We start from the raw sequence: 21,268 nt of genomic DNA, 5'->3' as shown, positions 1-21,268 counted from the left end.
TTCAAAAACTAAATTCCTTTATTGGCTTTATACTGCAGTGCATTCACACCTCAAGTGAAGATCTAAAATAGAGAATAGAAATATGACATACATACTAAGTGAAATTTCAGATATGAGAGTTTCTAATCTGCAAAAAAGCTTCACTGGAAGTGGTTTGTTCTTAGCAAATTACCTGTGACAAGTCAGAATTTCCCTGATCAGCCTCTCAAATACTCAGTGTCTGTTCAGAGGAGTATCTAAAAACTCATCATGCCCAGTCCTTGACGAGGAACAAGAATTCAATTCAAACTGAAAAGAGGCAGTGCTGGGAGAGGTTCTGACATTCAGAAAGGGTAGCAGGATAAAAGAGAAAGAAAAATGACAGACTCAGTCTGCGCCATTACTAAAATTAGATCACTTCTTTTGTTCTCCTGAACCTTCTGCTCTATTTGCCAGGAATCATATTAGCAACAGAAACTGTGAGAATCTGTCCGACCTTATTAGAGGAGCTGGACACAAAGAAATTATGAAAATCTCTTCTAAATGTACTTGCACATAAAAAGAAAAAAGAGAGACTTTTAGAATTCTGCAAAATTAGATCAAAACCCATGTCAGAAAAACTGGACATCAAACTAACAAAGATTAATTAACAGTATTGCAGTGTGCTGTGCACCAGCACAGCACAGGACTTTGCCATTTCTGTCTTTTTATATATTGTTTTACGACTTAGGACAGACCTGGACAGACTCAGAGGTGTGCCCATGGCTCTTCACAATAGCAACCAGTTTACTCAAAATGCTGCTCTACTGTCTAAGATACAGGTCAATATTGCCACCCAAAAGGGCTGTGAATGTCCAACCAGCTTTGCTCCTGAGGAGGATTTGGATGGTTGGCTGGGAATCCTTCTCCATATGGAATCTAATAGTCTATAGTGCTGTAGGGAAAAGAGATGATTCTGGTGTATACCAAGGAATCATGGCTGAATTCAATGGAATCATGGGAATTTCACAGGAGAGTCTTCACACTGAGACCTTCCCTCCCTGGGCTGCTGTTTTAAAGACACAATTAGAAACATATTGGGTAATTAATACTTTAAGTCAGGCACACAAGGGAAATGTGATTGAGTGATGAGATCAGGCTCCTTCTCTAGTCTGATTTCACTAGAACAGCTGGTGGTGGCCCTTCCATAGCCTTATCCACAGCTTCATGGTTAGGACATCTTTTAGGAGTGGCACAGTGCACGAAGAAGGTCCTTGGCCTCCTTCCTCTTGGGGTGGGCCACTAGCCCCCCTCAACAAGGCAGTTCCTGACACCAGACCACTGCTTTTTATTCCTCCTTAAGCAGGTACCAGCCCCGCCAGGGACATCCCAGTTCTGAGTGGATCAAGGCACTTTTTACACCTTCACAAACCAGCAGCTCAGACCTGCTTCTGGAAGGATGTGTCCTAATGACCAATGCAGCACCTCTACACTTCATGAACATCCAACTCCCTTAGGAGACACCTCCTTCATTCCCAATAATCCACAGAGCCTAAATGTTGCATTGAGATCTCTGAATTTTATTAAACTTTTTTAAGTCCTTGAGAAGTTGGATGCTGGACAGTGGTGGCCTGAGCCAAGTTTTAACAAGCAGCAAGTGTGTATATGACCATTTTTAACTGGGTAAAGTGGTCAAGGACACGGTACAAGCTACCTTGTAGGTGATTCAAACATCCCTACTCCACAAAGTGTCCCAGAGCTCCAGCTGTAAGAGCTTGTGTGTTGCTGAAGCGGAGAGTGTCCCACATAATCTGTCTGTGTTTGTATCCAGCACATCCACGTGGGCACAGACTGGGGTATAAATGACAACTGTGAAGGCTGCATGGCCACAGGACTGTTGCACCCTGTCAAACTAAAGATGCAGAATATCCCATAGTCAATCCTGGGTTGTCACTTACAATTCTAGTAGTACAAAAATTTGCGATTTGTAATTCTCTCTCTGTCCCTTTCTCCTCAGATCAGTGACAAATTCTCAAAATACAGCAATTGAAAAAGACTTCCAAGAGAAGTGAGTCTTTCCCAAAACATAAAATATTTAACTAGATTGCTTCCATAATCAAGATGTTTTCAGCATGAAATGCAAAGAGAAGAAAAAAAAAAGGAAAACCTTACCATGTTAAACAACAAAAAGAATTCAGCTCAATTCAATTCAATTTAAGAATATCCTACACAAATTAAATGAAAATCTGCAAACTCTGTGTTTTATCTTTCATCTAAAGAATATTGTTCTTACAAAATCCAAACCACATTATACACAAAGTTAAATTTGTCAGAAATATTTTCATGTTTTAATGTAAAAACAGCTAGGTAGGAATACTGAAATTACTTGAAGCATGTTTATCTGCCACGCAGGAAGGGCACCTGAAAAGGAGCTGATACTTCAGTTGCTAAAACTTATTACATGGATGTCACCCTGGAACTCTTAATGGTTGCTCAGGAATGTCAACAAAAGCCTTTTCCTTTGAGAGAACATGGGTATCTTCCACATGTAGGAATGGAGTACCTTTTCCTAAAGTTTAATTTAAAGGGATAAAGTCACCCAGAAAGAAGTGAGCTCCTCCGCGTGTTTTTCTGCCAGCCTAGGGCCACATTGTCGAAAGGCATTACTTCCAAGGGAGCCACAGGAAAATAGTCATGGATAACACACATCCAGCACACACAGGTTTTCAGAAACCTACACACAGACACAGGATGGGTCTGCTGTAGGATGTAGGACAAATAGATTGAGTAAAACAAGGAGTCAGATTTCACTCTGACATCCTCCCTTTAGGAATGCCAGCATGAAGATTGCAATAAAACAATAATTAACTTTGGGCATCAGGAAAAATTTAATTTGAAAGTAAACTTTTTTCTTATCTCTAGCAGTAAATCTCTTTAAAAAAAGAAATTCCTACAAGCTCTTTCTTTCTTAATAATCAGTAACTGCAAGAAAGCATCTGTCTCCTCTACCCTTATAGCTGCACACAAAGATGCACTTCCAAACAGAAAACATTTTTTTTGTTTACCTTCAAAGAGAAGAAAGGTCAGTAAAAAAAATACTTGTACCTGCATTACTCCAAACATAGTCAACATTAAAAATATGGAAATATTCATATTATTACTCAGGGAGTTAGGACTAATAGACTTTTTACAAACTGAAAATAAGCAAGCCAAAAACCAAGTCCCAAATCTGGAAATAGTTTATGTGTATCATAATTTTAAGAGGGTCAGGAGTCCTATTAAATTCAGTGAGACAGATCATGTTTCCAGCTATATATTGTGTGATAATCAGCAAAAGACAGCTGGAGGTCAGCAGAATTTACCTGGAACAGTTTACTCTGTTAGCAGGTTTTATCTTGCATGAATAAGAAAATTTTTAGAACTCTTAAGATAAATAAATTACTGTGCTCCCTTCACCAGTAGCTTGCAGTTTGTACTGACTGAAATTCTGACTTATTCTTTTAAGCAAGAGTGAAAATACAGGAAATGATTCCTCAGAGTTTTGAAGGAGCTTTCTCTGAGTTTTGAAACACAAGTGGCAGAGCTTACAAAGAAATAAATCCAGTGTCTGCTACCCTCACTCTGCTGTTGTTATTTAGGATTTAAATACTCCAGAAGAGAATTGCCATCTTTACAAAGTTGTAACTGAATTGGGAAACTGGGGCAGGATGAAATTTGACAACCAAAAAATAAATACCTGCTACCAGCCTTTAGGGAATTGCAAAGAGATGGTATTTATCTTGGAATGCCTATGAGACATAAATAATTTTAATAGGATTGCAACAGATACATTTGAAAGAGAGGGTGAAAAAATATTAGATCAAGGATAGAGAAAAAAATATATTTTTAAAAAATTTATTATCCAAGAGGCTGGAATCATCTGTGCCACTGAACTACATTTAAAAGAAATTAAATTAAGACAAAGGGTCATTTTCCTCTGGTGGTGTTTCCAAAGCTTTACACTGTATTCCCCAATCCAACTGCCGTTTTATTATCTCTGAAGAATAAAGATTAACAGACCTACAAAAAGATTATGATGCTTCTGATAAGAACTGCTTACAATCAATCCTTTGTCTGTCTAAAATTCCAAGCACATGCTTGTGTGTTAAATTAGGTATTTGGATTAAAATGGATATAACTACTCCTATTTACATGGTGATTTCCAACTATTTACTTGTTCTAACAGGTATTAGTGTTAATACATTGAATTATATGTTTTTGTATTATGAGATATAAATTACATTACGTGTGTTAACTCTGTTAAATATTCTCAATATTTAACGGGTGTAATTTGAAGTGGTGAATAGTACTGCAGTATTTGGATTTGAATTTCTGTTTCCCACTGAATGCTCAATTTGACTTAACCTAGAAGTAAACAGATTGCATTTGGTTCTACCTGAGGCTAACCAGTGTTCGTGTCTTGAATTAGTTAAACATAAAGGTCTTTAATATTCAAGATTAAGGGAGCTTTTGGAGGTATTCTGTTATGATGTCAGAATGCTGGGGATCTTCTTGCTCTCTACAACTCCCTGACAGGTGGGGGTCGAGATCAGCTTCAGGATGAGAGTCTGAAGATGCACCAGGGGCGGTAAATGGGACATTAGAGGAATTTCTCCCAGGAAGGATGATTAGCCATTGGAATGGGCTGTCCAGGGAAGCCGTGCAGTCCCGGCCACTGGAGGTGTTAAACACCGGCTGGGCACTCAGCGCCATGGCCGGGCTGGCACGGTGTGTTCGGCTATGGGCTGGACCCGATGATGCCAGCGTTCTTTTCCATCCGGATCGACTCTGGGATGCCAGCGGTCTTTTCCATCCGGATCGACTCTGGGATGCTGCGGGGCCCTGGCCGCCGTGAAGGAGCGGGAGCACCACGGTCCCTCAGCGCTCCGGTACCGACCCGGCCGAGGAGGCACCGGAGCAGCCCCGGGCCCGCCGGAGCCATTTCCCGCAGGCAGCGCCTCCCCAGCGCCCGCCTCAGGCGGCCAAAATGGCGGCGGCGGCTGAGGGGCGGGAAAAAGGGGCGGGCAGAGAACGGAGCGTTCCGCCATCCTCCTCCTCCTCCTCCTCCTTCTCCAGCGCCGGCTCGGCCCCGTGCCCTGCCGGCCCCTGCCCCGCTCCGAGCCCGGGCCACAGGTAGGTGCAATCCCCGCCGAGGCTCCTTGCCGCGGGTTTGCCCCCCGGCCCTTCCCCTCCGGAGACTGCAGAGGTGGTTTTGGTAGTCGCTTGGTGATGGGTGTTTTTATTTAGAAGAGGTGAGGGGAGGTGAGGGGAGATGGGTGGGAGGGAAGCGTGCAGGCCCAGGTGGGAGCCCCTCTGATCAGGGGCAGAGGTGCCTCGGAGGAGGCAAGCGGCGACCCTTCCCAAAAGCGATGCCAGGATGCTCATCCCATAACTGGATGGGGTGCGTTGTCCTAAAACGCTGTGACCCTGGTCTAGCTGGGGAATGAAGTCAACACTGCTGAGCAGGGGCTCCCAGCCTGTTCCTGGCTGGAAGCTGGCCTGCAGCACCGTAGGGGCTTTAGCCATGGATGTTTGTCCAGGGAATCTTTAACCAGCTGTGCGGGCACATAACTGGGCACAGAGTGCATCTGGATTTGGTGGGACAGGGGATTCCATAGCCTCCCCTTCACCTCCCACCTGTTCCTCCAGCTTGGCTAGCAAGTGGTTTGTAACCCTTACTTATCCTCTCATGAAAGCACCTGTAAGACCACCGAGGTAAGGATTTTTAAGCCCTATGTGTTTCAGCTGCTTAGGTGGCAGACAGCTGTACACATACTCTTGTTATCTGTTAAAAATAAAAGCAAGCCGAACTTGGCTGACCCAGCATCAGCCCACGTGAAGATTGGTGTTCATTTAGACGAAAATTCGTGTCCTCCTGCCTGAATTTGTGGCAAGGTTTGCTTTGTTTCCCTTTGTAATAAACGAGGTTACTGCAGGGAAAACTTGTGAAGTGACTTGATGGTGTTAGAGCCCATTTTCCATCCTTGCTTCGATAGTATCCAAGTGGCACAGATCCCCCCGGTGATGACAGACTGTTGTGCTAGGGGTTGTTTGGGTATCCAGGCAAGTTGTCAAAGTGGGGCCAGACCTTTATGTCAGGAATGTGTATTGGAAGCCAGGTCCTGTAAACACTCACAAATGTGTGGAGCCTTGTTGCTAGGGCTTTGCACTGGAATAAGACATGGATGAGTCCCTCTTTGAAGTCCTGATGTGCTACCTGACTAGTTGGAAGCCAGGAGAACAGCAGAGGGAAGAGTTTCTGTAGTTAGTGAACTTCAGCAAATAAATTCACCTCTTTTTATGGCTCATTTTGGAGCAGTGCCAAGTGGAACTATATTGTTTATGTACATAGATTCTTGTGTCTCACACAAAGATGCCTATTGTTTACACAGAAACTGTAAGAGGAATGTTTTGTTAACATTTGGTTAGCAATATAAACTGACAAACACAAATGCAGACTGGAACTTGAAAGAAAAATAGCCCTTCTCAGAGCAGAAAAACACAGCTGCCCAAAAATTATTTTTCAGGGAAAACTCTGCACCTATTGGTTCTATGTTTTCTTTTTAAACTCAGGCTTCTGTCATTTCCATGCCTATAAATCTTCTACAGCATGTAACTATCCCAGCAACTTTAGCTCCACGCCCATGTACCCTCTAAACAGTGCTTATTTTTCTAAAGAAGATTGGCTGAATTGTGATATTTTATAATTACGTTTGAAATTTGTTTTTAGTTGGGTGTGTCACAGTTACATTTTCAAATTCCTGAGCTGTCTGGGATGAATTCCCCTCTCCATTGTCAACATGTGTCTTTTCCATTAGTTCCAGTGGAACTGACTGCTGCCTTCGTACTTTTAAGAAATATTTAGTGGCTTGAAATAGTATGACCAAAAACCCTGTGTTTTCAATATTTTATTAAAAGGAAAAAAAATCCACAGCTTACATAAAGAGTAGTTACAGAACCTGTGGGGTTCTCCTTTCCATGGTGGAGTGTATTGACTTAGTGACTGCACAATGCAAATTTTCATTCACGATAATGCATAAAATCTCATTTGCACTGTTTCCAACTTCATTCCATAGTGACCAGCATCTATCAACACTCCAGTGACTGATACCTGTTTAAATAAATGGGGTGAATTGTTTTCAGAAGGGCTCAGAAATGTTTGGTATTGTAGAAAAAAGGGGATCACAGTAGTTTGAGGACTCTGTGGCAGCCAAATGTTTAATTTTTAATGTCTCACCAGGGATGGCCATGGGTATTCATCAGATTGTACAGGTCCAGTGAAATAAAGTCAGAATTTCAGTCCTTCCACATTTCCTAATGCACACCATCTCTTTTTTAGGATTATTATTAATGACATTGGCACTGCTTTTTTGTGCTGGTTTTTTCACCCTATTACTTAGCTTGAGTATTTCTGCCTGTCACTCATAGATTCTTGCTTTCATGATTAGTAGCATAGAATTATATTTGAAAATCATAGTTACCACCTTATATTCATTATTTCTACACTGCCTGATCCTCTATAAATGAGTATTCAAACCTATTTCTATTTGATGGGTGATTGTAAATGTCTACAGGTATCTTCTTTTCCTTTCTTTCAGCTTTTTCCATTGGCACAAAGAAGAATATATGCTGATTCTGCTACAACTCACAAGTATTGTGTTTGTTTGTTTGTTTGTTTGTTTATTTTATGTTTTAGGAAGCAGAAAGTGAACTCTTTATTTTACGTTATAGTGAGATCCTGTCCTTCAGCTGTGCTGTGTAGGGAGGACAGTAACAGTGCTGATGCGGAAAAGAATTTGTAATACTTCTACTTACATTCTTTATCATATTTATGTAGGAAAAGCTTTTTTCCATAAAGCTTTGATGTTTCACAGGGCCCTCTGTGTGCTTGTGTCCCTGCACTTGTGTGGCTGTTCACTGAAATCACAGACACAAAATACAGAGATCCTTAACAGGATTTGGTACTGGAGGTCTGAGGCAAGGTGTGATTGGAATCAGGCTGGGTGGGAAGAATGTCAGTTTTAGGAAGATATTCTGATGGGCAGATGGGTTGGTTTTATCATCTCCCAAGAATAGGTTATATATTTTTATTTGCAGCCTTCAGATGAAAGAGTGTGTTCACATTTTAAAATAGATATTTGCTTAATAGTTGTATTCTGGGAAATTCTAAACAGCAACATGTCAGAATTCCACTGTACTTGGTAAATAAAAAGAAGACCCAGGAATTCCCTGGGTTCTGAGTTCCAGAATCAGTAATGTGTCCGTGTATTCCTTTCTGCTCTCTCACAGGAAAGATGATCCCCAGCCAGCATTCCTGAGCCACGAGGATGGGGCCAGATGTACCCCTGCTCAATGACTACAAGCAGGAGTTCTTCTTGAAGCGCTTTCCTCAGACTGTGCTGGGAGGTCCCCGGTTCAAATTAGGCTACTGTGCCCCTCCTTACATCTATGTGAACCAGATCATCCTTTTCCTGACACCATGGCTTTGGGGAGGAGTGGGAACACTCCTGTACCAGTTGGGAGTGATGAAGGACTTCTGCACCGCTGCGCTGTCGGGAGGACTCATGTTTGTTACTGCACTTGCTCTTCAGATGACAAACCTCTATGCAAAGCAGAAAACAGTGACAGTGGAAAGAATGCAAATTCAGAATACCCTGACAGATGAAGATGAGTTTGAATTTTCCAGCTGTGTAGGTTCAGAGACAGTAAAATTTATTATTCCTGGCAAGAAGTACATAATCAACACTGTATTCCATTCCCTTCTGGCAGGGGTGTTGTGTGGGCTGGGAACTTGGTATTTGCTGCCAAACAGAATAACCTTGTTGTATAGCAACATTGGAGGAACTGTTGTGATCTTTGTGCTTGGATGGGTGACCATATGCATAGGAGAGTATTCATTAATCGTAAACACAGCCACCGAAACAGCCACTTTCCAAGCACTGGATACTTATGAAATCACTGCTCTGATGAGACCTTTCTACATTTTTGTCTTCATTGCAGTGGATCTTGCACACAGGTAAATGTAATAATGCATTTAGCCACTTAAAGTGATGGTTACTCTGTGTATTTTTGATGGGAAAGGTTAAATTATTCATTTGAGGAAAATTTATCTTGGGATTCTAATCAACTATAGTAACTTCAAAGAAAGAAGATTGATGCATGTATGATAAAAACTGAGGTTCTATGCTCTGTATAAAAAGGTTCTTAAATTTTTATAGCATTCCATGTAAACTAGGAAGAGCAGTTTGTAAGTAAGAGACAGGTAAAACTTCTACCACGTCATTTTTCATATTTTTGTATTGAAGCATTTGCATCTATATCCTTTAAAGGATGTGTTTTGAAAACACATGTTCCTGACCTGGAATCATATATCTAAACGCTGCAAGCTTCAGGATTACTGGATTTATGTCCAGATTTCATCCTGGAATACTTTCTAATTTAAGCTCTGTAAAGTGATAGCAGAGGCTTTTATACAACAGGCAAAAACAAACAAACCAACCAACCAAACCCCACCTCTGAATTTGGTTTTAATGAATAGATATGCAAAGGGGAATATTGCTGTGGCTCTGTTATACAGATTTTGAACTTGGATTTTTGAATGCTTTTGCAATACAAAAGAGCTGTGTCAGTCTACAAATTTGAAGAATCACATTTTTGTTTTTCAGAAGTGTCTTAGCTGGGATATTTGTAGTATCAGGCTCCTAAAACAAGATGCTTTTAGATTTACTCTCTGCATTCTTTCTCCCTATCAGGTGATATTTATAGCACTTTGTCACATGTACATATTTGTGGTTGGGGTCCTTCAGATACATGAAAAAAACAATGTTTGAATTTTGCACTGTGAGATGTCTTTGTTAATGATTTACCCTAATTGCCACTTCAGGTGAGGTGTAAGAATTAGGCATATGATCTTGGACTCCAAATTCAGAACTATTCTATTTCCTGAGGAGAAGGTTAAGACACTGTCAAAATTCCTGATAAAATTCCTCTGAGGCTTGCTTACTTATTAAAAAGTAGAGGGAAGCCAAGTATCTTAGCAGTCTACCACCTTTAACTGGTGAACTACATATGGGTTAGAATTTATGCAAATTTCTCATACTGATCTTTGTGTTTCTGCAGGAAGATATTGACACTTTTATGTAGAAATAAACTCTCTCTAGGAATATACAATATTATCTGTAGGTGTACAGGCAACATGCCAGTTCTTCCAGTGTTAAAGCCTAGAGCTTGGGCCTTGAAATTACATAAAATTTTGCTTTTCTGTTTCTGAAAAAATACTTTACAATATTTTTGTTAAACGCTTGAGGCCTTGGAGCCTGTGGACCTTTCTTTTTTGCACAAGTGTTTTTTCAGTGTATTATCACAACAGTAACAAAAATAATCAGGATAATTGCATCACTGTATTCATCTGAAGTCTTCAAATCTTTTAAATTAAAATTTTGTCTGTGTTCTGGTGTTCAAATTAATGTGTTACTGTCCCAAGCATAAATATATGTGCTTATTTTTCCTTTTAACAGATACTCATTAGGTTTTATAGCTTGAACGTGTAATGTTTTTACTTTGGGATTTGCTGTAGTAATTATACAGGAAGTCTTCCTGTTTAATTTTTTCCCTTCACAGAAGTCAAATCCATTTCTTCTTTTATCCAGGTTTGCTGTCAACGCACCCATTCTAGAACAGACAAACCAGATTTTGCACATCCTGTTTCTTTTTCTGCCATTCTTATGGGCAATGGGAATTCTGCCCCCACTTGATGCACTTTTTCTCTGGGGAATGGAACAACTGTTGGAGTTTGGACTAGGAGGTTCACCTATGTCAAGTAACACAAAGTAAATGTTTATACAATTGTAAAATATATCAGTATTGTTTATAACCTTTTTCTTTTCAAGCAAATCTTCTTTATTTTCTCCTTCACAGGTTGTTAGTAATGTTTCTCATTTCTGCTGGAACAGCAATAGCATCGTATTTCATTCCCAGCCCCCTCGGTGTGATCCTCTTCATGACTGGATTTGGGTTCATACTGAGTCTTAACCTAAGCGAGATTGGGTTTGCCTTCAAACACACCATGATCAGCCATTTAGCCTCCAACAAATCCAAAAATACACACAGAGGTCTTAGAATACAATTGGGGTGGCGGGAATTTATTTTCTATGTGACTGTGTTGACATTTGCTCTCACAGAAGTGAGCCTGCTGCATCAATTTGCAGGCTCCTCATCGCTTTCCCAAGCCAGTCCCCAGGCCATAGCAAGTTACATTCTGATCCTATTACTTGCAATTATGTGGATTCTTAGAGAGATTCAGAGAGTGTACTTGTTTGGAGTCTTCCGAAACCCCTTTTACCCAAAGGATGTCAGGACTGTGGCTGTGTTCATGGAGAAGCAAAGAAGGCTAATGAAAGTTGGTGTTGTCAGGAGGATTTTACTAACACTAGGTAGGAATACACCACTGTCTGTTGTTTGTTAGATGATGCTTGTAGGGAGATTGAAACTCTAGAATTGCTGTATGTGCAAGATTCTGTGAATGAACCAAGGGAAACCAAGTGGCTGGAAGTACTTGATGTCTTATTAAATTGTGCCTTGAGGTCAAAGTTACTGGTCCAGCATATTTGAAAGTGATTAAATTTGAAAGTGATTTTATTTAATTTTTTTTTATAGGAGTGATCCTAAAAAATTGAGGCTTTTAAAAGCCCAGCTGAAAAAGCAGGGCCTTTTAAAGGATTTCAGTTACAACTGCAGTACCCACTTTTGAAAAGATGTGCTTGGAAACAAAATGAGTCAAAAGTCTTCAAGCTGACTAAATATTTGGTTCTTAGAGCTTGCTAGTAAAGGGAAGAGCCTCCTTTCTGGTAGGTTAGAGACAAATGCATCTATTTTGAGGAAATAATAATATAAATTATTTAAATTATTCAATTATTTAAAATATTTATTTAAATTATTACATTTCCTAAAGAAGCATTTGTTTGGGAAAGTAGATTGATGACTGTTATTCCATGTTTATTTTTACTTATTTGAGTATTCTCTTGGAGAAACAAATAAAGGACAAAAGAACTAATAGCAAGTAAGAACTAAGCATTTATGTAAATGTTTGTTGTCCTGGGCCATTAGTGCAAATAAATTGTTCAATATTGTGGGAGTGTAATAGAAAGGAGTTTGTGATGATTAAGGGAAGGTTTCTCTTTTTATGCTAGGATTTCCATCTTGCAGTAAGGCTGCTTACCTCTGTTGACTTTTGTTATGTTTTTAGAAGGAAATCAATGATTCTTTTATTTCAATTGCAGTGTCTCCGTTTGCTATGATAGCATTCCTGTCGCTTGACCATTCGCTACAAAACCTGCATTCTGTGTCTGTTTCCATTGGATTCACAAGGATATTTAGGATGGTAATTTGAAATTAAATATGTTAGCCTTAGAAATGCTCTTCTGCGTGATTTGAGAACTTAGGTGACCTGGAAGAAATATTCCAGGTCATGAAAGCAGAAATAAATAGTTATATTTTTTAATGTATTCTAACACATCTCTATTTTAGGTCTGGCAGAATACAGAAAATGCCTTACTAGACATGGTGGTTGTGTCAGCAGCGCAAATGTTGTTATTTAATCCAGACCTCTGGTGGAACAGGAGCCTTGACACAGGAATCAAACTCTTGCTGGTAATGGTCATAATGTAAAATTAAGCAGATAGTTGTCACCTGAAGTCTGTTTCCTTGCCCTCTCCTACTGGAGAATTACAGAGCCCAGGGCTGGGCAGATGGAAGCTAAAATGCTAAAATATATTCTACCACCAATAGTTACTGTCTTCAAATTACTGTAGCTGTGCTGTGCTACAGGCTACAAACCTCGTGCTTCCTGCCTGTGTGCCAGGTCGGTCTCCTGCGGGATCGGCTGTTCCAGTTCCTCTCCAAGCTGCACTTCGCCATCGCCATCCTCCTGACGTCGTGGACGGAGAAGAAGCAGCGCCGCAGATCCAGCGCCGCCCTGATCGCGCTCAACGTCGCCTTCTTCCCCGTCCTGCTGGCCCTGGTGGCCGTCTCAGCGCTGCTTTCCTCGCCCCTGCTGCCGCTCTTCACCCTGCCCGTGTTCCTGGTGGGCTTCCCCCGGCCGCTGCGGAGCTGGCCGGGCCCCGTGGGCGGCAGCGCCTGCGTGTGCTCCGACACCGTGTACTACCGGCAGCTGGTGCCCAGCCTGGCCGCAGCGCTGCAGTCCGCGCTGGCGGCCGGCGGCCTGGGTATGTATGGACGGCGCTCTAAAATATTGCAGCCAAATACTTCAGGAAACGTGGTTTTGCTGGAGAACAGGAGAATCTGTGCTTGAAAACCACGTTTCACAGTGTGGGTTAAATCTGGGAAAAAGGCGTTGCTTTTGTCCTTCTTGTACAACCAATGATAGGACAAAGGGGAACAGCCACAAGTTGCACCAGGGTAGGTTCAGGTTGGATATTGGGAAATATTTTTTCATGGAACAGAGGGTTAAGCCTTGGAATGGGCTCCCCAGGGAAGTGGTGGAGTCATCATCCCTGGGAACATTCAAGGAACAAGAAGTTTGTGATATGGTTTCATGGACATGGTGATGTTGTGAAAGACTGGGTTTGATGATCTAGTAGATCTTTTCCAGCTAATGATTCCAGGCTGTCTACTTGTTACAATCCTGTAAAAAAGTAACTGTTTTGTTACCTTTAAGGTGATACTAAATGGTGATGAAACAATATCAATCCTAATCTTTCTTTACTGAACAAAAAGAATGGAATGCATTGATCCCGCCTAAGTGGAGGCAGTAAATTGGGTTCTTTCAGACATAAAGAAGGACATGTGTCAGTCTGCTCTCTGTAGGTCTGTCTGTCTCTGCATCAATCCCATTACTCAGTATCCAGAAGGTGACTTTGCTAATTAGTCTGTGTTAATTGGTTATGGTGAATATTGACTGGATATTTGTGAAATACATGACGTAGCCTAAGGAGCAGTAAACAGCTGAGAACAAGCCCATTGATAAGATTTAATGTCATATCTTGTACAGGCAGTTTGGGGTAGGATTGTAGCAGCACTTGTGGGTTGACAGCCTGTGAAAGGCATCATGATGGGGTTATCACAGAATTACAGAGACAGAGGTGAAGAAATTCCCAGTCTTTTTCCCAGCTGGAGACAGAGTAACTGTTTTAAAATTGCAAGGTTATTTTCTTGAGAAACAGCCTTCGTGTAACCCAAATAATCAAAAGATTGTAGCCCTTAGACAAGAGGCAAATATTTACATAAGCCTCTTAGAAAATGGCTTATGGCTGGAAAAAGTGGCCTAATATTTGAAGGCAGTGGAAGTTAACCTTAATCATGCTTTTCTGAAAAATATATCCAGGTGCTTTACTAGGAAACATGTGCTGCACTTTCATCACTAGTTAGAGAGGTACTAAATAAAACTAGGAAGTCTTTTTTCTCTAAAGATGAATACTTCAGTTTGTCTACTGCATTAGTCCACATATATTTTATACATACAATAGATAAGTTTATTATTAGAACAGATATCTGTCATATATATGTTATTTATCTCTTATATCTATCTATTTTATATATATACATATTTCAATAGGGTTTTTTTCCCCATTCCCATCATGATTGCAGTGGCATGTATGCCTCAGAATAAATAATTTAAAACACTAGTCTTGAGGGGCAAAAAGTCTCTTCTTTAATGGGAAAATCTGTGAACGAACGTCTTGAAGCAAGAAAAACTGTGGTGTTCTCAGATGAATTCAGAAGGAAGCGGTACCAGTTTGTGTGTCACTAATTTAAACCCATAGTTTTTTCTGTGTAAAGGAGTTTTAGTAGCTTTAACAGCTAGCAAGAAAGGAATTAAAATCTTTGTAAAATGTTAGCAAGAAAATGCACTTCATTAGCTCAGTGGGATAGAAAAGGTTACTTAAATTTTAACTACAGCTTAATGGTTGGTTTCACTGATTTCATCTTACAACATTTTAAAACTGAAATTCTCTGCAAGTGAGTGGTCACCAGACATGAATGACAGCAGAAGCAGGTCATAAACTGCCAGCAAATGTCATGCTTAAGAATAGAACCATTGTGTTAGGAGGATTTACATTAGATTATATTTCAAATACAGTATAACCACCAGTTCTTTGGAAATTTGCCATTGCTCTTTTTATGGCATAGGTGAAAAAGAGAAAAAGTGGGTTGGTTTTTTGGTGGTTTTTTTGAGTACTTATTTGCTGTTGCTCAGGATCTGATTTTCAAATTACAGTTCAGTTATATTTTTATTTCTCTGATACCAAATAAACTTCCTACCCCACAGCAAATTGGGCCGTTGGGAAACTCCTGTGCTATGTCATGATTCTTGAATGTATTCTCAGTAAGAAGGATTTTAGGTCTCCAGAGAGTATCAGTGGGATCTGTGTGGTTGGAAATGCAGCCAGAAATCATCTTTAATCATGGAAGTCCTCTCTGCAAAGGGAATTGAAGGTGGAGTTGTTCACACCTGGTCTGGTGTGAATAATGTAGTCCTGCAGTTGTGTGAGTTTTCCCAACTTTCCACAGCTTTTTCAAAGCTGCAGTTTCAGCCAGTTTCTTCAAGATTCCAAGGTGCTACTTAGCCAGTGTTAACTGATTGTGATGTTGATGCAGAAATATTTTGTGTTTGCTGTTGAATCCTTTCATTGGCATGTAAAAAAAAGGTAATATGTAGTTTTTGTATTTCTTTTTTGTTTTTTGTGCCTAGGTCTCTCTCTGCCTGGGTCACATTACTTGTGCCGCTTTCAGGACAGGCTGATGTGGATATTGGTGTTGGAGAAAGGCTTCACATACTGTGGTGTTAACATTAAGGTAATTGCATGCTGAGCATTGAGATGCTGATGTTTGGAAATCATGCAAACATTTTGCTGTGTAACATTTCAGCAGTATAACTGATTTACATTTAATTTTCTAAGATGAGTGTTATACTAATTAGTCTACTCATTTACATGAGTAACAGATGTGAATTTTTTTACCATTTAGCTTGTGGCACACTATCTTTGGTAAGCTAGCTAATAAGATCTGCATCAGAGAAAGATTTATTTACGATATTGATCAGTGCCTAATATTGGAGTGAGTGCTTTGTTATTGGTGTTATCTCTAGATAGATTTGTAGATTCACCTGTGGAAGTACTGACAATCATCTTGTTCAGAATAGTTCTGTTACAAGTAAACAGCTTGCTAGCATTTAAAGTTACATCCTGGTGAAGACTAACAGGAAGCTGTTTTCATGTGTGCTTTAGGGGCTAGAGCTGCAGGAAACATCCTGCCATGCTGCTGAAGCTCATAGAGTGGATGAAATTTTTGAAATGGCCTTTGAACATCAGGAGCACACAAGGATTCTGTCTCCCAATCCCCATTTTGGACACATCCTGACTCCCTGTACTGTTGTTCCTGTGCGGCTGTATTCTGATGCCAGGAATGTGTTATCTGGAATAATTGATTCCCATGAGAATCTAAAGCACCTGAAAGATGATTTTGTTAAAGTGCTTGTGTGGATGCTTGTCCAGTATTGTTATAAAAAATCAAAGACATGGGAAAGCCCAGGCAGTGCCAGCAAGAACAAGCAAGGATCATTTCCAGACAATCAGCATAGCAGTGCAGTGAAAGGACCCAGAGCTCTGAGGGAAGAAGACAGCTTTAGTGTTGATACAGCAGAGGACTGGACTGATGATAGTGACATTTTTGATTTTGAACCCAGTAGCAGAACAAGAGACAGAAAAGACCTTGGGCAGTTGGGACTGACACCAAAAGTGCACCTGTCTATTCCAGGGTCTGTAGAAACACAGAGCCAAGATTTCCTACAAGAAATGTCACCAGAAGATAAACTAAACAGGGCTGTGGTGTTTGGGCTGCCTGCTGTGGACAGAGGGAAACAGCCAGAAGTTTTACCTCGTGTAGAATTTAGTTGCTCTTACTCAGAGCTGCTGAGCATCCCTGAAGACTGGAGAACAGCACCAGTGCCTTCTTCCAAAGTCAGTGAAATGAGGCAGAGGTTTCCAGAGGAATGGTACCACTTTGTTTTGAGCCAACTGGACTTTTTTCATCTGAAAGAGAAGCCTTCCAGTTTACTCACAGACCTTATGAAAGATAAAGCTTTGAAAGACCTGTACATCCACGGGGTGCTGTCGTGTTGCTTTGGTCTGTTTGGCCTGGATAACACCGTGCCTGCCCCTCGCCACGTGTTCAGGGCGTACACTGGTGGCATTCCCTGGTCTGCTGGCTTGGACTGGCTAACAGGCAAACCAGAGCTCTTCCAGCTGGCATTAAAAGCATTCAGGTAAAAGAAAATAATTCCTGAGATTAGAAAAATTATGTAGTGAAGTGTCACTTCAGTAATGTTTGGTAAACTGATATAGTTTAAATTTATTTGTAGGTTTTTCCTACAAAGATACTGCCTGTGAGTCCAGGCAGTGAAGCCTGTGGTAGGGAGTTTTCTTCTTCTCCACAGCAGATGCCTCCAATCTGCTGTGTTAAGTGGGGAAAAACAACCTATTTGCATTGTCCCCAGATCTCAACAGCTGTGCTGGATTTAGATATTTGGCACTATCCCTTATCAGGCAGTGGGGAAGTGTTGGAGGTGAATGAGAGATGTTTAAGCTGATGTGGTTTACATGTGGGAGAGCTAAAAGCATAGCCAGACTGACTGGCAGTGACTCAGCTGACAAGCAGTGGCTGACAGAGTTGGTGAGCCTCTCCTCCCTCTGTGGCCTGAAGAGCCTTTCTCCCTCCTGTCTGTGCTGCACAGCTGACTGTGTGATGTTCTGCATCTTTCAGGTACACTTTTAAACTTATGCTGGACAAAGCCAGCCTGGGCCCAGTAGAGAACTTCGAAGAGCTGGTGAGTTACCTGGAGGAGTATGAAAGCGATTGGTACATTGGGCTGGTGTCAGACCTGGAGTGGCAGCAAGCAGTTCTGCAGGAAAAGCCATACCTGTTCTCACTGGGGCATGACCCAAGCATGGTAAGGAGAAAAATTACTAGGTCAAAGTTTGGTTTTCTTTTTCACTGTTCTTTTTTACCCCTTGTAATTGTATTCTTAAACATGAAGGCTCTGCAAGCTTTTTTATTGAAGAGGAACTGTCACCACTACTATTGAAACTCCACTGCACTCTTCTTCAGATGCAGCAATATTTCCTGCTTATATTCCAGTGGAAGCATTGAACTGAGGGGACTGGTTTATACTTTGCTGTGTTTCAAGTTTTCATAGAGTGTAGCCCAAAGCCTCACTCAGTGCTTTGGAACCGAAATGCTGTTGTCTATTCTCAGAGAATGTACTGGACAACTCCATCTGTTTGTTGTTGTAGGGAATTTACACGGGCCGAGTCCTCACTCTGCAGGAGCTGTTAGTCCAGGTGGGAAAGCTCAATGCTGAAGCTGTGCGGGGTCAGTGGGCCAACCTGTCCTGGGAGCTGCTCTATGCCACCAACGATGACGAGGAGCGCTACAGCATCCAGGCACACCCCGCCCTGCTGCGCAACCTGACCGTGCAGGCGGCCGACCCTCCCCTGGGCTACCCCGTGTACTCCTCGCAGCTCCTGCAGCTGCCTCTCTTCTAGGCTGCCCTTTTTTCAATTATGGCTGTTACTGGTTTGTATTTTCCCTCTGCACGTTGGGAATCAAATGTCCCTGCTCCCTCCTGCGCTACAGATCTGGTGTTGCTCTCAGGGTGGCGGTGCCAGGCCAGCGCACGTTCCCGGCACAGAGATGGTGCTGGCCAGAACCTTCAGCAGGAAGGAAGTTGGGGGCTGGTTTCTGGCTGCCAGAACACGAAACACCGTTGCCTGTGTGGCTGATGAGCCACATGCTGAAATTCTCCAGTTTAGAGAAGAGCAACATAATTCTGATCATTATCATCAACATAATTCTGATCATTAGCTATTTTTGGTGCATTCTGATTTATTTTTACTTTTTTGTCCTTTCCTTGGACAGGTGACTTGCACTGCCAGTCAGGTTACAGCTCCTTGTAATATTGTCAGCCTCTGAGTTGACAACCGAAGTGTACATAGAACTATTTATATAATTTTTTTTTATTCTGGCCTTATTATATTGGACTGAGTTCAGTTCTAGCATTTGTTATATGGCTTTCACTGATCTTCTTTATGTGTAAGTTATCAGCCTTGCTTTAACTAAAGTAAATTGTAAGGGACAATTTTTACTGAAGTACCTGTTTTGGTAAAAAGAATTTATATAAACCAGTGTGCACTCTGACACATTGATAGCCAGGGTGATTTTACTGATGAAAGAAGTAAATGTATATAATTAGGGGACAGAGAAAATTTTAAGAACAAATGGTATGATTTCATCTCCTTCTTCCAGTATCCATATATATGATATATATTATGTATATCTATATGTTGTTACTTGCAGCCTCTGTCCACCTCCCTAACCAGTCTTCCACAAATGCAGTGAGAGTTTGATGATGGAGGGGTGGTGAAAATCCAGCTGTTTGTGCCAGTAGTAATTTGGGGTTTTTTATCCTCACTACAGGCAGGAACAGACTCAGGCAGCCGGTTTGTAATGTTACATGTCACCTTAAAAACAGGTCCAGTTTCCAGTGGCTCATTTATCCTGTTCACTACCACCAGTCTTACTGCACAAAACTGCATTTTCTCAGCAGGTCAGTGGTTACACTGCAGGCAAATGCTGAGCAGGGAGTAAGTAATTGTATTTCCTAATCCTACAGAACCAATTTAAATCAGAACTGCTCCCTAACTGAAGCAGTATTGGTTTGGAGCACCCAGCCTTGTCTGATTCCAAGCACATTTATTACTCCTCACCTTTAAGACCTTTTGTCTCAGATGAAATTTGCCACAGAAATACTTGGCTGCTGGCTGTTCCTTTTGATAGTGGCCAGAAATTGTTCTTAAAAACTATGCAAGTGGTGTAGTGGATTTCCAGAGCAGGTTGGTGCCATGCTGCACCTGGAAATACAGAGCCATGGAAGAGATGTGGAAGGGACTTAGAGAGAGCACCTATTTCAGCTCCCTCTCACAAGGAACTGACCTGGCAAATGTTTACTCTGATTTAAAACTTCCAATGCGAGGAGTGTCATGAACTCCTCAAGCAGTTCACTCCACTTCTTTTCTACTCTTGCAGCAGCTGAAAAGTTGAAGTTATTTCCTAAATCTAATTAACCCTCCCTTGCCTCATTGTAAATCTTTTACTTCTTGTCTTCCGTATGGTCTCAGAAAATTTAATTATCTTTTTTGTAGCAGTCCTTACTCAAAGATGGCTGTAATTTCTGCCCTCATCCTTTGTCTTTTTTAAACTAAATAAACCAGTTGAGAAAAAACTGAAGAGAGCTGTGATCTTTTTCCTTTCCTTTCTCTGGGTTCTCTCCATCTGGTCCCCAGCCTTGAGGAGAGCTGCTGATAACTGGGCCCAGTGTTCCAGCAGAGATCCTGATTGGCACCAGATGGAGCAGCACAATTAGTGCCGGGCACAGTTCCTGCTGGAGCACAGGAATGTGGAGCTGGGCTCTGCTGCCCTGCCAGATCCTGTCCCCTGCTGTCACAGGCAGCGTGTCCCACACCCCCACACTCACAGAGCCCCTTGGCACAGCCCAGGGTGGTCACAGCCCTGAGACCCTGAGTCACAGTGACCTCACTTTAGCCTGTCTGCATTCTGCTTTTGGCAGAAACAGGAGTTAAAGCTTCTTGTTCTGTCCCACAAAGCTGAGTGCCCCTGTTCAGCTGTTGGTTCTTTTGTGTGCTCTTAAGCCACAGTCTGTTTGGGTTGGAACATTTCTTTGATTTATCTGAAATTCAGGAATTGGAGCACCTTCAACCCTGGCCTTGTCTATGTTCACCCACTGCTATTGGGGTTACTGGTGGCATCCTGGAACTGCACTCAGCAATGGGACTGAGCTTGGGAGCCACTGTCAGCCCATGTGACCCCTGAACTGTTGTTTTCTAACCAGGTGTGTGCAGAGCTTTATTTAATTCTTCCCAACACCTCCTTGCTTTAGATTGTGACCTTGGTCACACACAGGGAAGTGCAAGGGCAGCAGAGCTGCAAAAGGGGCCAGAGGGTAAATCTTGTTGTGTCAGAAATGAAGGGATTTAGCCCTGAACACACATTTTGCTCAAGGAACACATCCCAAGCACAGACCAGACACCCTTGCCCTCTATACCACACCCTCCTACTTGTGGGGGTCTTTGTAATGAATATGAATTAGGAATGAAAGTGAAAGAAGCAGGATCCTGGGGTCTATAATTTTAGGCTGCTAATCAGGTATTTGCCTGTGTCAGAGCAGCAGCCCAGCCTC

At 41.6% G+C, this 21,268-nt stretch overlaps 1 protein-coding gene across 3 annotated transcripts; it reads left to right on the top strand.

The window, feature by feature from the left end:
• The first annotated feature begins 5,067 nt into the window (after nucleotides 1-5,067).
• On the top strand, nucleotides 5,068-21,177 carry PCNX4 (pecanex 4). Of its 3 annotated transcripts, XM_058854187.1 has the most exons (12): nucleotides 5,068-5,130; nucleotides 7,596-7,648; nucleotides 8,287-9,013; nucleotides 10,647-10,826; nucleotides 10,915-11,429; nucleotides 12,276-12,376; nucleotides 12,523-12,645; nucleotides 12,857-13,220; nucleotides 15,707-15,810; nucleotides 16,242-17,278; nucleotides 17,776-17,962; nucleotides 18,306-21,177. In XM_058854187.1, the coding sequence occupies exons 3-12, from the start codon at nucleotides 8,325-8,327 to the stop codon at nucleotides 18,555-18,557; spliced, it is 3,552 nt and encodes a 1,183-aa protein (XP_058710170.1). In that variant the 5' UTR covers nucleotides 5,068-5,130; nucleotides 7,596-7,648; nucleotides 8,287-8,324; the 3' UTR covers nucleotides 18,558-21,177. The 3 variants fall into 3 exon arrangements, with proteins under 3 accessions (XP_058710170.1, XP_058710179.1, XP_058710188.1); XM_058854196.1 differs by lacking the exon at nucleotides 7,596-7,648 and having other exon boundaries at nucleotides 5,081-5,130; XM_058854205.1 differs by lacking the exon at nucleotides 10,647-10,826 and having other exon boundaries at nucleotides 5,104-5,130.
• Nucleotides 21,178-21,268: the final 91 nt, after the last annotated feature.

The sequence above is a fragment of the Poecile atricapillus genome, chromosome 1 (assembly GCF_030490865.1).
Source record: "Poecile atricapillus isolate bPoeAtr1 chromosome 1, bPoeAtr1.hap1, whole genome shotgun sequence".
Taxonomy (NCBI): Eukaryota; Metazoa; Chordata; class Aves; order Passeriformes; family Paridae; genus Poecile; species Poecile atricapillus.
The sequence above is the reverse complement of the archived record's forward strand: the minus strand, read 5'-3'. Positions and strand labels throughout refer to the sequence as shown.